At 45.2% G+C, this 12,821-nt stretch overlaps 1 protein-coding gene across 2 annotated transcripts; it reads left to right on the top strand.

Annotated features, from left to right (window-relative positions):
• Positions 1-1,332: 1,332 nt before the first annotated feature.
• LOC114591726 (fibroleukin-like) lies at positions 1,333-12,820 on the top strand. Of its 2 annotated transcripts, XM_028719168.2 has the most exons (4): positions 1,337-2,235; positions 5,700-5,744; positions 8,225-8,346; positions 9,806-12,820. In XM_028719168.2, exons 1-4 carry the CDS (start codon positions 1,458-1,460, stop codon positions 10,397-10,399), a joined length of 1,539 nt encoding a protein of 512 aa, XP_028575001.2. In that variant the 5' UTR covers positions 1,337-1,457; the 3' UTR covers positions 10,400-12,820. The 2 variants fall into 2 exon arrangements, with proteins under 2 accessions (XP_028575002.2, XP_028575001.2); XM_028719169.2 differs by lacking the exon at positions 5,700-5,744 and having other exon boundaries at positions 1,333-2,235.
• Position 12,821: the final 1 nt, after the last annotated feature.

Raw genomic sequence — 12,821 nt, 5'->3', positions numbered from 1 at the left:
CCATGCCAGAAGTGCCGTTTTTGCCGATTTTCCATAAAAATAGCTCCAAAAAATGGTGATTTTGTCAATGAAAGCTCCACAACTTTGCCCAAAAAACTCAACAACTTTTCTGTCCAGATTTTCACTGTATGAAATATGGCAACTGTACAGAGCTCTTAAGGTACACAACTAAGAAGATGCTAAGACTACATCCCAACAGCTGGTATGTTCTTCCTGCTCTGTTTTTAAAGAGTGGGGTGGACCAGTCATTTGCTTAATTCTTTTAGACACCATCAGAGTTTTAAAGCTGTTATCCTATATAAACTCTTACCTGGGGATAAGCTCCATTGAAGGGGATTTCTTCTAAGTAGAGATGTAAAGGATTTCACTAAAACCTAATTAAAATGAGAAACAGTATCCTACTTTTGTTTAGTGTCCTCAGATTCATAGTCATCCACTTAAGGGGAGGCGATAAGAGACATCAACCAAGAAGAAGGGCCGCTCATTGTTTTGTAGCTTCCAAGAATGGACTATATCACTGATAATTGTATGAGAGGGTATCAGAAAGCGGTAGCTTACTTTCTTTGGAGATGGGTTGCTTGGAACTGCTTCCCAGAACCCCTGCACAATGGTGAGGATGATGGTGGTTTTTATTTTTTTGTACCCCACACATCTGACTGGGTTTATCCAACAAAGTATAAAGGAACACAACAAAACACCAAACAGTGAAAGCTTCCCAGAACAGGGCTGCCTTCAGATGTCTGCAAAAATTCGTATGATTGTTTATCTCCTTGACATCTGAAGGGTGTTCCACAGAGAGGGTGCCACTACCGAGAAGGCCCTCTGCCTGCTTCCCTGAAACTTTGCTTCTCGCAATGAGCAAACTGCCAGAAGGCCCTCGGAGTTGGACCTCAGTGACGGGGCTGAACGATGAGGGTGGAGACCCAGTGGGGTCTTTACACTTTAACAAACCACAGCACCCAAAGTTCTTTGGAGAAAAGCCATGACTGTTTAAAGTGGTATCAAAGCGCTCTAAAGATCTGAGGCCTTAGAGATCTGAGGTCCAGGCTGCTCCCAAAGGAGGGAGAGTTGGTCGATGCAACTGCGGAAAGCTGGGGAGTGATGAAGTGAGCCTGTCAAGTCTGGCATGGGAGGGCTGTGCACATGACGCCTTCTGGCCTTGGAGCGTGAAGAGGCCTGTGAGCACATGCCTTGCTTAATGGGTGGTGGGTGGGTGGCCACGCTGTGCCAAAGGCCAGCAAGCACTGCAAGAGATTACCGCTCCTTTCCCTCAGCTCCCTTGCTAGCATTTGGGTGATTTCCTCGTGCCTTTAATGTCAAGGCAAATTACAGGCCTTTCAAGTCAAAGCCCTCTTGCTGGAGAGCAAAGCTCACTCAAGCCAGACGCTAATCGCTGCCTCCCACAAGGGGCCTAGCTTTAATTGCCCATGACATGCTAATCTGCTGGACAGTCTCAAATGCTCCTTTATCTGTGTGCCGCTCTCCTTTCCCTCCTCCTTTCCCTCGCAGCTCCCCAATCTCCACACTTTTTCTTCGGCGAGGCAGTTTGCCCCGACCCGGCCTGGGAGTGGCCTTCCCGGCCTAGAGAGGCAGCTCGCCTGCGGAGACAGAAGAAGCTCTGTTGCAGTAGCTTCCAGCCTGTGCCTTCTTGCATGTTGCGTGTGCCTTTCCCACCCCCTCGCGAGGCATTAAGGAGAGAAATGAAACTCTTCCCCCGCTTCAGCGAGTGCTTTTGTTGCCTGGGCTTCCTCTTTATGGTTCTGCAAGAGTCAGGAAGCCTGAACTCAGACAGCCCCGAGTGCAGCCAAAGAGATGACAACCCAGCATGCGCAGGGTCCCTGGTGGCCATGCCTCTCCCTTCTCCGGAAGGCGGCTGTGATGGGTTGGGGAGCTGCAGGCTCCATGTCCTGGGGCCTGAGGAGCCGGCAGTACCTGAGGAGGTGCAGGATGTCCCTGCTGGCGAGCAGCAGATGGAGTTCAAGCAGATCCTGAAGCACGCTGGAGAGCTCAACAAACAAAGCTCTTCCAGGACCAGGACCCTGATGGACCGACTCAGCTTGGTGGAAACCAGAGTGGTTTCCATGGCATCGGGCCTACAGAAGTTGCAGGAGGAGAGCCGGCTTAATCTGCACCGCTTAGAGGAGCAGCTCAGCTCTTTGGTGGCCCTGCTGCTGGGGATCCTCTCTGGCTGCAAGCTGCCTTGCAGCGAATCAGTCCTGAAGGCATCCATTCTTGGTGAGTACAGCGGGGGGGGGGGGGGGGCGTTATCCACTTCCCATTAGCCTGTCTGCGAAGAGAGAGACTCTTCTCTCTCTTCACAAACAACGGGTTGAGGTGGGGTATGATCTGAAGGCTCATGGTGCAGCAGCCTTGCTGAAGCTAAGCAGATCTGTCTGGCAAGTGCCTGGAGGGGAGATCTCCTGGGAATCCTATGTATGCCCGTCGTCCCACCCTGACACTAAGATCCAGCTCTGAGGCCCTTCTGGTAGTTCCCTCATTGTGAGAGGTGAGGTTACAGGGAACCAGGCAGAGGGCCTTTTTGGTAGTGGTGCCCACCCTGTGGAACGCCCTCCCAGCAGATGTGAAACATATAAACAGCTGTGTGATTTTTAAGACATCTGCCACTGTATTCTGCTCTGGAGTACTGTGTCCAGTTCTGGGCACCACAGTTCAAGAAGGACACTGACAAACTGGAACGTGTCCAGAGGAGGGCAACCAAAATGGTCAAAGGCCTGGAAATGATGCCTTATGAGGAACGGCTAAGGGAGCTGGGCATGTTTAGCCTGGAGAAGAGGAGGTTAAGGGGTGATATGATAGCCATGTTCAAATATATAAAAGGATGTCACATAGAGGAGGGAGAAAGGTTGTTTTCTGCTGCTCCAGAGAAGCGGACACGGAGCAATGGATCCAAACTACAAGAAAGAAGATTCCACCTAAACATGAGGAAGAACTTCCTGACAGTAAGAGCTGTTCGACAGTGGAATTTGCTGCCAAGGAGTGTGGTGGAGTCTCCTTCTTTGGAGGTCTTTAAGCAGAGGCTTGACAACCATATGTCAGGAGTGCTCTGATGGTGTTTCCTGCTTGGCAGGGGGTTGGACTCGATGGCCCTTGTGGTCTATTCCAACTCTATGATTCTATGATTCTATGAAGGCAGCCCTGTTCAGGGAAGTTTTTAGTGTGTGATGTTGTATTGAGTTTTTACTATTTTTTGTTGGGAGAAAGGAGGGATAGCTCAGTCGGTAGAGCATGAGACTCTTAATCTCAAGGTTGTGGGTTCGAACACCACCATTGGAGAAAATATTCCTGCATTTCAGGGGGTTGGACCAGATGATCCCCGTGGTCCCTTCCAACTCTACAATTCTATGAATTTCTAAATAAAGCCTTGTAAATAGTTCACAGCAGTCTGCTGGGATACAGCCCCCTACACAGAGCTTGGAGTGCTGAGCAGGGAGGGAAGGAGGCCAGGCCCCGTCAAGGCAGCCCTCTTGACTTGCTTTGGTCATGCTGCACCTGGAGTTGAGGTAGGCAAAATGAGACAGGGTTCCTTGCGCAAATCTTACAATGTGGCTGGACCATGTCGGGTCTTTACTGAGCATTCATTCTGAATGCTCATTCTGTTTATGAGGCGGTTATTATGACAATGAACATTTATTCTTCCTTCATCTTGATTTGCTTCCAGGGTTCAAGTAGGTAGCCATGCTGGTCTGCCATAGTCAAAATAAATTAAAACAATTCTTTTAGAAGATAGTTAAAAAGGCTCTTCTTAAAAACCATGCACACACACGAAAGCTTATACCTAAAACTACTCAGTTGGTCTCTAAGGTGCTACATTATAATTTTTAAATTCTTTTGGAAGGATTCTTTTAAAGACTATCTTAGATCATATAACTCTTTTGAAGACTTGATTCTTTTAGGTTTTTAAGAAGAGTCTTTTTAACTATCTTCTAAAAGAATTGTTTTAATTTATTTTGCTTCCAGGGTGTTTTCCTGTGGCTCCTTTGTTCCACCCTTGGCCATATTCCTATTTAAGCCCATGCTGAAGTCTCACAAGGCCAACTTAGCACACATACCAAGTGAGCTGAGCTTGGCATTGTCATGAACCTACATGCTGGCCAGAATGAACCATGGAGAAAGTTCCAGTGCTTGCTTTGCACCAAAGCAGTCACCTAACCAGCTCCACACTGCTGAATCAAAGCCACCATAAACTCAAGTGGTCTTGTGAATGTGTCTTGTCTCCCACTTCAGTTCAACGAGGACAGGCAAAGCCTTCAAAACCTCAGAGTCCTCATTCCGCCTCTGCCTGGCTTTTTCCTCCACCATTTTTCATTATTTCCTTCCCCCTCCCTTCTTCTGCTTGAGATGTTCCACTCATTTTCTCTTTTGATGTCTGACATCTCAACAGTCCGTGTCCCGCCAGGAATTTCCGGACAGATGGATGCTGTATTGATGAGCAATATGTTTGAAGAGTTTGCGGCTGACATTTATGGCTATCAGGATGACCGATGATGCAATCCTTTCTGTTGGACACAATCCCCCCACTGTTCATCATTTCCTTCAGATAGTGCCCTCTCCCACTCCACATCCTCCCTGATTATACCAGAGCAAGAGAAGAACAAGAGGGACAGCGATGCAAAGACGCTGTTATGGGAGCAGGCGGCACAATGCCTGCCCAAGTTATTTTGCTGCCAGAAGCCAAAAAGGCAGAGCTAGTGGTAGCACCAGATGCTGTGAAATCAGGGCATCTCGTCGCCTGCACACAGGAAGCTCTGTGGATCCTGGATCTATCTAGTGGCAGGGGAGGAGGCCTGATGAAATCTTAGGGAAGGCTGCTGATGACAGAAAATATCCACTTCCCAGCCTTAGATGCCTAGGGCTTACATTCGGGTCCTCAGATGTGAAATGCACAAACGTGTTTTTCAATGTTTCCCACTTTAAACTACTGTAGGCCTCCAGGTGTTATTGGACTTGAACTCTCACCATTCCTGGGCATTGGCCAAGGTGGCTGGGACTGATGGAAGTTGGAGTCCAAGAAAGCCACAGGTTCCCCATCCCTGTCTTATATCCAGGTCTTTATTGAGCATGGTTTGTGGGGTGATTATCTATGACATTTGTGAGCACTGGGCCTGCATTCATCTTGATTTGTTTGTGGGATGTTTCCTGTTAGGCGTTTGTTCGTCCCATATTTTTCAGTGCACTTCCCTGCCACTTTTCAAACTGCTAGAAGTCTGGTTCTTTCTTTCTTTCTTTCTTTCTTTCTTTCTTTCTTTCTTTCTTTCTTTCTTTCTTTCTTTCTTTCTTTCTTTCTTTCTTTCTTTCTTTCAGATTTGTTGCCCTAAGGGTGACAGAGCCCTTTAGTTCACCTTAACTGTGCAAACCTCAGGTTCTGGTATGTGCTTGAATCCATCCCACAAAATAATGGGAGTCCCAAGGCACCCTAAGAGAAACAAAAACAAGAATGGCATATGTTGCAGGGGGCCATGCGCCAATGGCACTCACAGAGAAAAATGAATCTGAATGTTCCACTTGGGATGTAGAACCCCCTTGATGCCTGGGGGGAAGTTATCCAAACACTTAGCAAATCTGTATAACAACACTGCATTGAACTAGCTCAGTCACAGACTATTGAGAATAGAGTGGGCAGTGGCTTTTCTCAAGAGATTTGCAGTAATCTCACTCACAGACTCCAAATTATCTCCCAGATATAGGGAAAGAGCACAAGATTGAGGAGACACCAGCACTTACAGGTTAGTATAAATCTATTATGTAACTTAGACTACAATCGTCCCCTCTCTCAGTCATGGTCCATAATCTTGTGACCCTGATGATGTTGGGACTCCATCATCAGTAGGGCCACAAAGGGAGTGTGTCAGAGCAGTGTCTGCCCCAAAGGAGTGTGACAGCAAGGCTTAGGTCTGAAAGATTTGAATCCTTCCTGGTACCCTAGAAACTGCCAAAACTTTGAATAAATTTACTCCAGCCCAAGAACTGGTGTAAATTGATCCCATTTATTGAGAAAGAAATACAATAAAAAAAAAACAACTGACCTTTTTTAAGAAAAAAGACAAAGGGATGCCCTCACTTGCACCCTGCTGGGATATGGCAAAATAGCCTTTAGATATTCCTCACCGCCTCCGGTGCCTTTAGTATTTATATGGCCACTAAACAAACATTCCCTGAGAGGCTTACAAACAAAATATACTTGACTGGTGTCCAAGCTAGAGGCGATTGGACTCTCCAACTCCACCTGTCTCTGGGTTTTGGATTTTTTGTCAGAACGTTCTCAGAGGGTTAGAGTAGGGTCACATATGTCCACAGCCCTTAGCCTTAACACCGGCTCACCACAGGGTTGTGTGTTGAGTCCCCTGCTCTATGCTCTCTATACGTATGACTGTACAGCCATCTATTCCAGCAACAAAATCATCAAGTTTGCTGATGACACTACGGTGGTAGGGCTCATTTCAGGAGGGGATGAGTCCGCCTATCGGGACGAGGTGGAGCGGCTCTGTGTTTGGTGTGGAGAGAACCATCTGGCTCTTAATACGGCTAAGACCAAGGAATTGGTGGTGGATTACAGGAAAAAAAAGGCGGACATTCAGCCCTTGTATATCAACGGGGAACGGGTGGAGAGGGTGGCGGAATTCAGGTTTTTGGGAGTAACTATCGATCAGGGCATGACTTGGAGCGCAAATACCACTGCTCTGGTGAAGAAGGCCCAGCAGAGAATTTATTTCCTCAGACTTTTGAAGAAGAACAATCTGAGTGAGAGACTGCTGGTGTCCTTCTACCGAGGCTCCATAGAGAGCATTCTTACATACTGTATTTGTGCTTGGTTCTCCAGTTGTACAGCTAGGGAGAGGAAGGTGCTCCAGAAGGTCATAACCACAGCCCAAAGGATTATTGGTCATCCTCTCCCATCTTTGGAAGAACTGTACGGTTCCCGTTGTCTTAGGAAAGCAAACAACATCCTGCAGGATTCATCTCACCCGGGACACAGTCTGTTTGCACTACTGCCTTCTGGCAGGAGATATAGAAACATCAAGTCAAGGACAAATAGACTGAAAAACAGTTTCTATCCAAGAGCTGTGGCCTTTTTGAATGCTGTAACTCGATAGTGTGACCTGGGAGTTTGATGGGTGTTGGTGTGGGTGTGGCTGGAATGTGGTTTGTTTGGTTGTTGTTGTTGTTTTGCTTTTGTTGTTTTTAAGGGATGGCATCCAATTTCGTTGCACTTGTGCAATGTTGCACTTGTGTAATGACAATAAAGAATCTATTCTATTCTATTCTATTCTAAATATAATATATAATAATTAATTTTTAATATTTAACATCAAAGACAGATATTTTATATATATATATATATATATATATATATATATATATATACACACACACACACACACACACACACACACACACACACATATATATATATATATATATATATATATATTCTTTGCAACAGAGGCAGCATAAACATAAACAACTTGCAACCCAAATTAAATTACGCTAGACCACAACAGCTGAAGATTAATTAAATATACAATGTCTCTCATTCCTTAAGATGATGCGTTTTTTATATAACACCATCAATATACATGGTGCTTTAGTGCAGAAGGTTACAATTTAAAATGAAGCCAAAACAAGGAGGAGAAAATATGGGCTTTGGGGGAAGCCAGGAGATGGCTTCGCACTTCAAATTGGTCAAGTCACAGGAGGAAAACGATGCCTTACACACATGGATCTCCAGGTGTGCAAATGCAACTCCTCACCTCTGCCTAGAACCCACCTGTTGTACATTATGTTTGAAGGCAGTCTGAGTGTGTGAAGCCCAATACACATTGGCCGGAACAACATGATAATTTCTTAATTCTTTGGGGAGACCTCCCTTGATTTCTATATCCAATAGCATGTTGAAGCAGGCAGCAGTGCCCCAAGATTTCTCTGGAGGTGCAATCCTGCTCACCAACCAAGCATCTAAGTTTACTCTCATAGAAGTATGTACGTCTTGCCCCTGCCTTCATATTGCAGGATACTCTTTGTCCCCTTTTTAGCATACATGTAACAGTTTCTAGGTGAAAGATCCCTGCAAGACAGGTCATATGTCCAGGACCTGTTGTTTTCATTGCCACGCCCCTGTGGTTTATTACACCTTTCAATGCCTTCCAGATGGAACTATGGTCCAATTCAGTCTAAGGCAGCTTTCTATGTTCCTATGTACTTTCAGTGGAACCCTCTGAAAAATCTGAGCACATGTATCCTCGGGATTGTGCAGAGATCCATAAACAGGGCATCCGAGACAATGGGATATACACCATCCAACCCATCCCCCTCCGTCAACACTTTGAGGTAAGGTAGGTAGGTTTGAGGTGTCTTATCTAATGGAGTAAATAAGATATGCATGCAGCCAACTGGGTCTCCGTTTGGCCAAAGGTAGCACAATTGCAATATGCATTCAGCTCCTTGCTCCACTGGCATGTGTTACTGCATGTAAAAGTTGTAGCCATACATAAAATTTGCATTGGTTTGCTCCTAAAGTGGGCATTCTCTATTCATCCTCTTCTGCATTGCTATTGCAAAGGATAATCTGCTATGCAATCCTGTGTATTCTTACTCAGAAGTCCCACTCACTCAGTGTAGATTGCTTCCCTTATTAAGATCATACAGCTTTTACTTTGCATTAATGAATCTGGAGTAAATATCCCCCCTTGCCATCATTGATGCAGATTAGAACCTTCATACACCTGCCCATCAAAATATATTGAAAGGGCGGTACAGTGGTGCCTCGGTTCTCAAACTTAATCCATTCTGGAAGACCGTTCACATTCAAAAATGTTCAAGAACTGAAAACTCAATACAGAAGCCTCAATTCAATTGAGAAAATTGAAAAACACACAGCGGAAGCCGTTTGACTTCCGAGGCACGTTTGAAAACGGAAGCATTTACTTCCGGGTTTTCGGCATTTGTCAATGGAGACATTCGAGAACCAATGTACCACTGTAGCAGGTAAGAATTATCCTTTTTAACATTGCACTTATGGCCTCTCTCCCCATGAGCAAAGTGTGTCCCCAAGTTCCTTTTAGACTTGGACTTTGCAAAGTCCCCTATCAAGAAAAAAACCTGGTTAGATATGTTCCCCATGGCAAGAAAGATTAAGTGCAGCCACTGAAAACATAACGCTAAGTGTGTGGTTCTTAAAAACAACTACTATCCAATTGAGTAATTAGTAAAATAAATGCATGCCCAGATGGGACACTCCTGCACTAATGCTGCACAGAACAGATACCACAGAATCAAAAAGAATTACCGTATTTTTTGCACCATAACACTCACTTTTTTCCTCCTAGAAAGTAAGGGGAAATGTCTGTGCGTGTTATGGAGGAAATGCCTACGGGTGGCATGCCTATGGATTTTCCTCCTCTAAAAACTACGTGCATGTTATAGAGCGAAAAATACGGTAAATCTAAACCGCTGAAAATAAAATTTCCAAAATGGCACATGAACAGGCAGGCGGTGAGTTTCTGCCACTTACCATTAATCATATCTCCATGGTTTTCAAAGGTTATTTAGTGAGAGTAATGAGGATTCACTTCTGGAGCTCCTTAGCCCTGTTCCCCACTGATGAAAATAGTTCCTGAGAGCAGCCAAAGACCATTAAACCTCTTTAAGCACTTGATGTTGCCTGCAGAGTGGAAAATTTCCTAAGAGAGCATGATGTCACAGCCTGATTCCGTGGGCTGGAGCAAGGGCTCTTTTTCAGGTGCTCCAGTGCTTCTGCCGATTAACCTTAAGTCTTGTGTATTGCCAGGCTTACTGTGACATGGTCACGGATGGTGGCGGGTGGACCGTGTTCCAGCGCCGGCAGGATGGCTCTGTGGATTTCAACCGCACTTGGCAGGAGTACAGGCAGGGATTTGGGAGCCTGCAAGGGGAGCACTGGCTGGGCAATGAGCACCTCCACAGTTTAACTCGCCTGGGCCAGCATGTCGTGCGCATAGAGTTGGAGGACTGGCATGGCGTCAAGCGCCATGCTGTTTACCGCAAATTCAAAGTGGCCAGCGAGGCCCACAAGTATCGCCTGACAGCCCGGGAGTATCAAGGCAGTGCAGGCAACGCCCTGAGCTACAGCCGCAACTACAACCACGATCACAAGTGCTTCACAACTTGGGACAGCGACAACGACAACTACCCCATGGGCAACTGCGGTGCGTACTATGGGGCCGGCTGGTGGTTCGACTCCTGCCTGGCAGCCAACCTCAATGGGAAGTACCACCACGGACGCTACACGGGGGTGACCAGCGGCATCTACTGGGGAACATGGTACATTCTGGTTGACAAAAGGACCAATCAGAAGTACTCCTTCAAGAAAGCAGAGATGAAAACAAGGCCCGTCGGCTTTTAAGACGATCCTACAAGCAGAATGCCTGGTGCATGTGGACTTGCGGCAGGGAGACTTTACAGAGATAAGTTAAAAGAAAATAACCTGCTACTGAGATTTGACTTGGGAAAAACAAGTTCAAAACAGGACAAAGTCCTACTTTGTGGTGGAGAATCTTAATACACTGAAAACAAAGGATAAATAGGAGCAGAGTCACCAAGTTGCCCACAGCTCTTGTAACAATCACAAATGCCCGATTCTACATTCAATACATTCTTCAGTCACTGCCCTTCCTTTCCCATCTCATGATCGTGGGCAGTGTTGAGTTATATCTGCCATTCTTCCATACTCCACAGTGAAATTCATGTTTGGGTCAGAACACACCCGCAAGGGAACTTGTTTTGCAAGTGGCTACAAACTTCCTTTTGTAGCTTGGACACACATCACATTTGCCTCACCCTGTTTCATGGCTTGCTCTTTAGGCTTACGGTGGGCACGTGAGCAAGTTATCTGGAAAGGAATCATATAAAGGGAACGGGTCTTAATAATGTATCCAAAGTATTCTACTTCAGCTCAACCCCTCATTCAGATTTCTACAGAAAGGACTGAAAGCCTTGTTGAATTATCTGGACCTTTCCGATGCTCTATTTCTAAAGAGGTAGCCAGGGCTACTTAGCCAGAAGTTAATGGGGATGCGCTAAATTGCAGGAAATAAGAAGCAGCATTCTGAATTATATAGTGACTTCCAGAAGATTAATATGCTTTTCCTGAGCACTGGCAAGCGGTTAAAAGTTGCTCTTGTATTTTCTGCCAAAGGTTGTCAGATCCAGGCCAAGCAAGTACTCAGATAACCTTTGTGCAAAAAGAAACGCCTGACCTGTAGTTTGGGCTGCAGCAACAGGGAATGCATCCTTACTCCTTTGGGGTGGTATCCTGACCCATATATAGAGCAGGCTAGGGAATGAGTGATGTCCAAGGCCTCCCCATTCTAAAAGAAATGCAGGAGTGTTTGCCTCCAACAGAATGTCTTCAAGACACATTGTGGTTCTTCGGTGGCACACACTAGTGTGCTCCAAGCCAATTTGGGAATCACTGCTTTAGACATGCTTCTGAAATAGTGTTAGTGATAGCCCACCAAGTGCCTTTATTAAAAATATTTGCATTTGTAAGTAATCCCAAGCCTAAAATCCAGAGAGGTACAAAGTCGGGGGGGGGGTTAACTAGTAGCAGGAGCAGTTCTGGTAGTAGGTTTGCAGGGTCTAATTAGCACTGTGATAATTCAGAACTACAAGAGCACTGTACCTCAGGCACCGAAAGAGTAAAGAAGCTACAAAAACTAAGGTACCCTTATGGCAAAGCAAACAGTAAGGAAGCAGAGATGGACAGCTGTGCACTTAAGAGTTGCCTATCTTGTAATGCAGCCCAGGGTACCCTTTCCTTACCTTAAAAGCTAAATAGTGCCTTGCTTTCAAGCTCCTTATCTCATAAATGTCATTCGATGGAAGTGGTACATGAATGGAAACTTAAGATCTTAAGATCCTCTATAAACTGGACAAATATTTCAATTTATCCTTACAGTTCAAATGATGGACACATTCACTTACAAGGTCACACAGAGATGGCAAGAAGGGTATCTCCCTAAACAAGGTTCTTAAGGCAGAAGTCACTTTTAAATGTTAAGCTTTAGGTCAGGGATGAGAAACCTGCAGTCCTACAAATATTGCTGGACTACAACTCCTACAATCCCCAATCATGGAGTTAGAATTCAACTTTTGGGAGTGCTGCCACAGGATCCTCACCCCTGGTTTAGGTATTTGGCAGTCAGATTATTTGTGAGCCCTTTCACATTGCCAGCCACAGTTTTAACCCCGAGAGAACTTCACTATGCAGAGTCTTGTAGCTATTATCATGTTAACTCAGTGGCTACTGCTGTAATTCTCATTGTAGGGCAAATGTAGATACTGTGTGAAGAGTCAGTGTACATGAATGAGGCTGACACTTAAAAGTGATTGCTTAATTGCATGGTATGAAGATATGTGGGGAGGGGAATCAACGTTACAAGATAAACATGTGTTTACCTACATGTATTTTAAAAATATCAGTCGTGGAAGTTACCTTCTCATCTTAAGAAGTTAACATAATATTGACTTCTTGCTTTCCAGTGAGCTTGGCGCCATCTGGTGCGTAAACTAGGTCAAACCAAATCACAAGCTATTTATAGTGTAACAATGGATACTCCCTCAAGGGGGAACTGGCTCTTCACACAAGGCTCATTCCTCTCATAACACACTTTTTGTGAACCAATGCATTACAATGACAAGAAGATCCCCCAGTTTTGTCCTGTGATTTTATCTATGTTGTGTGCAGTGGCAAGAGAAATCTTAGAAATTTTTGTCCACCCGCAGCAACTTACATGCTATATTAAAAAATGAAATAAAAACTGAAG

This window comes from Podarcis muralis, chromosome 2, assembly GCF_964188315.1.
Source record: "Podarcis muralis chromosome 2, rPodMur119.hap1.1, whole genome shotgun sequence".
Classification (NCBI taxonomy): Eukaryota; Metazoa; Chordata; class Lepidosauria; order Squamata; family Lacertidae; genus Podarcis; species Podarcis muralis.
The sequence above is the reverse complement of the archived record's forward strand: the minus strand, read 5'-3'. Positions and strand labels throughout refer to the sequence as shown.

Coding starts and splice junctions, on each gene's coding strand:
- LOC114591726 (XM_028719168.2), top strand. CDS start 1,458: ATGCTCCTTTATCTGTGTGCCGCTCTCCTTTCCCTCCTCCTTTCCCTC. Junction 2,236..5,699: donor CCTGAAGGCATCCATTCTTG/GTGAGTACAGCG, acceptor ATTATCTCCCAG/ATATAGGGAAAGAGCACAAG. Junction 5,745..8,224: donor GGAGACACCAGCACTTACAG/GTTAGTATAAAT, acceptor ATGTACTTTCAG/TGGAACCCTCTGAAAAATCT.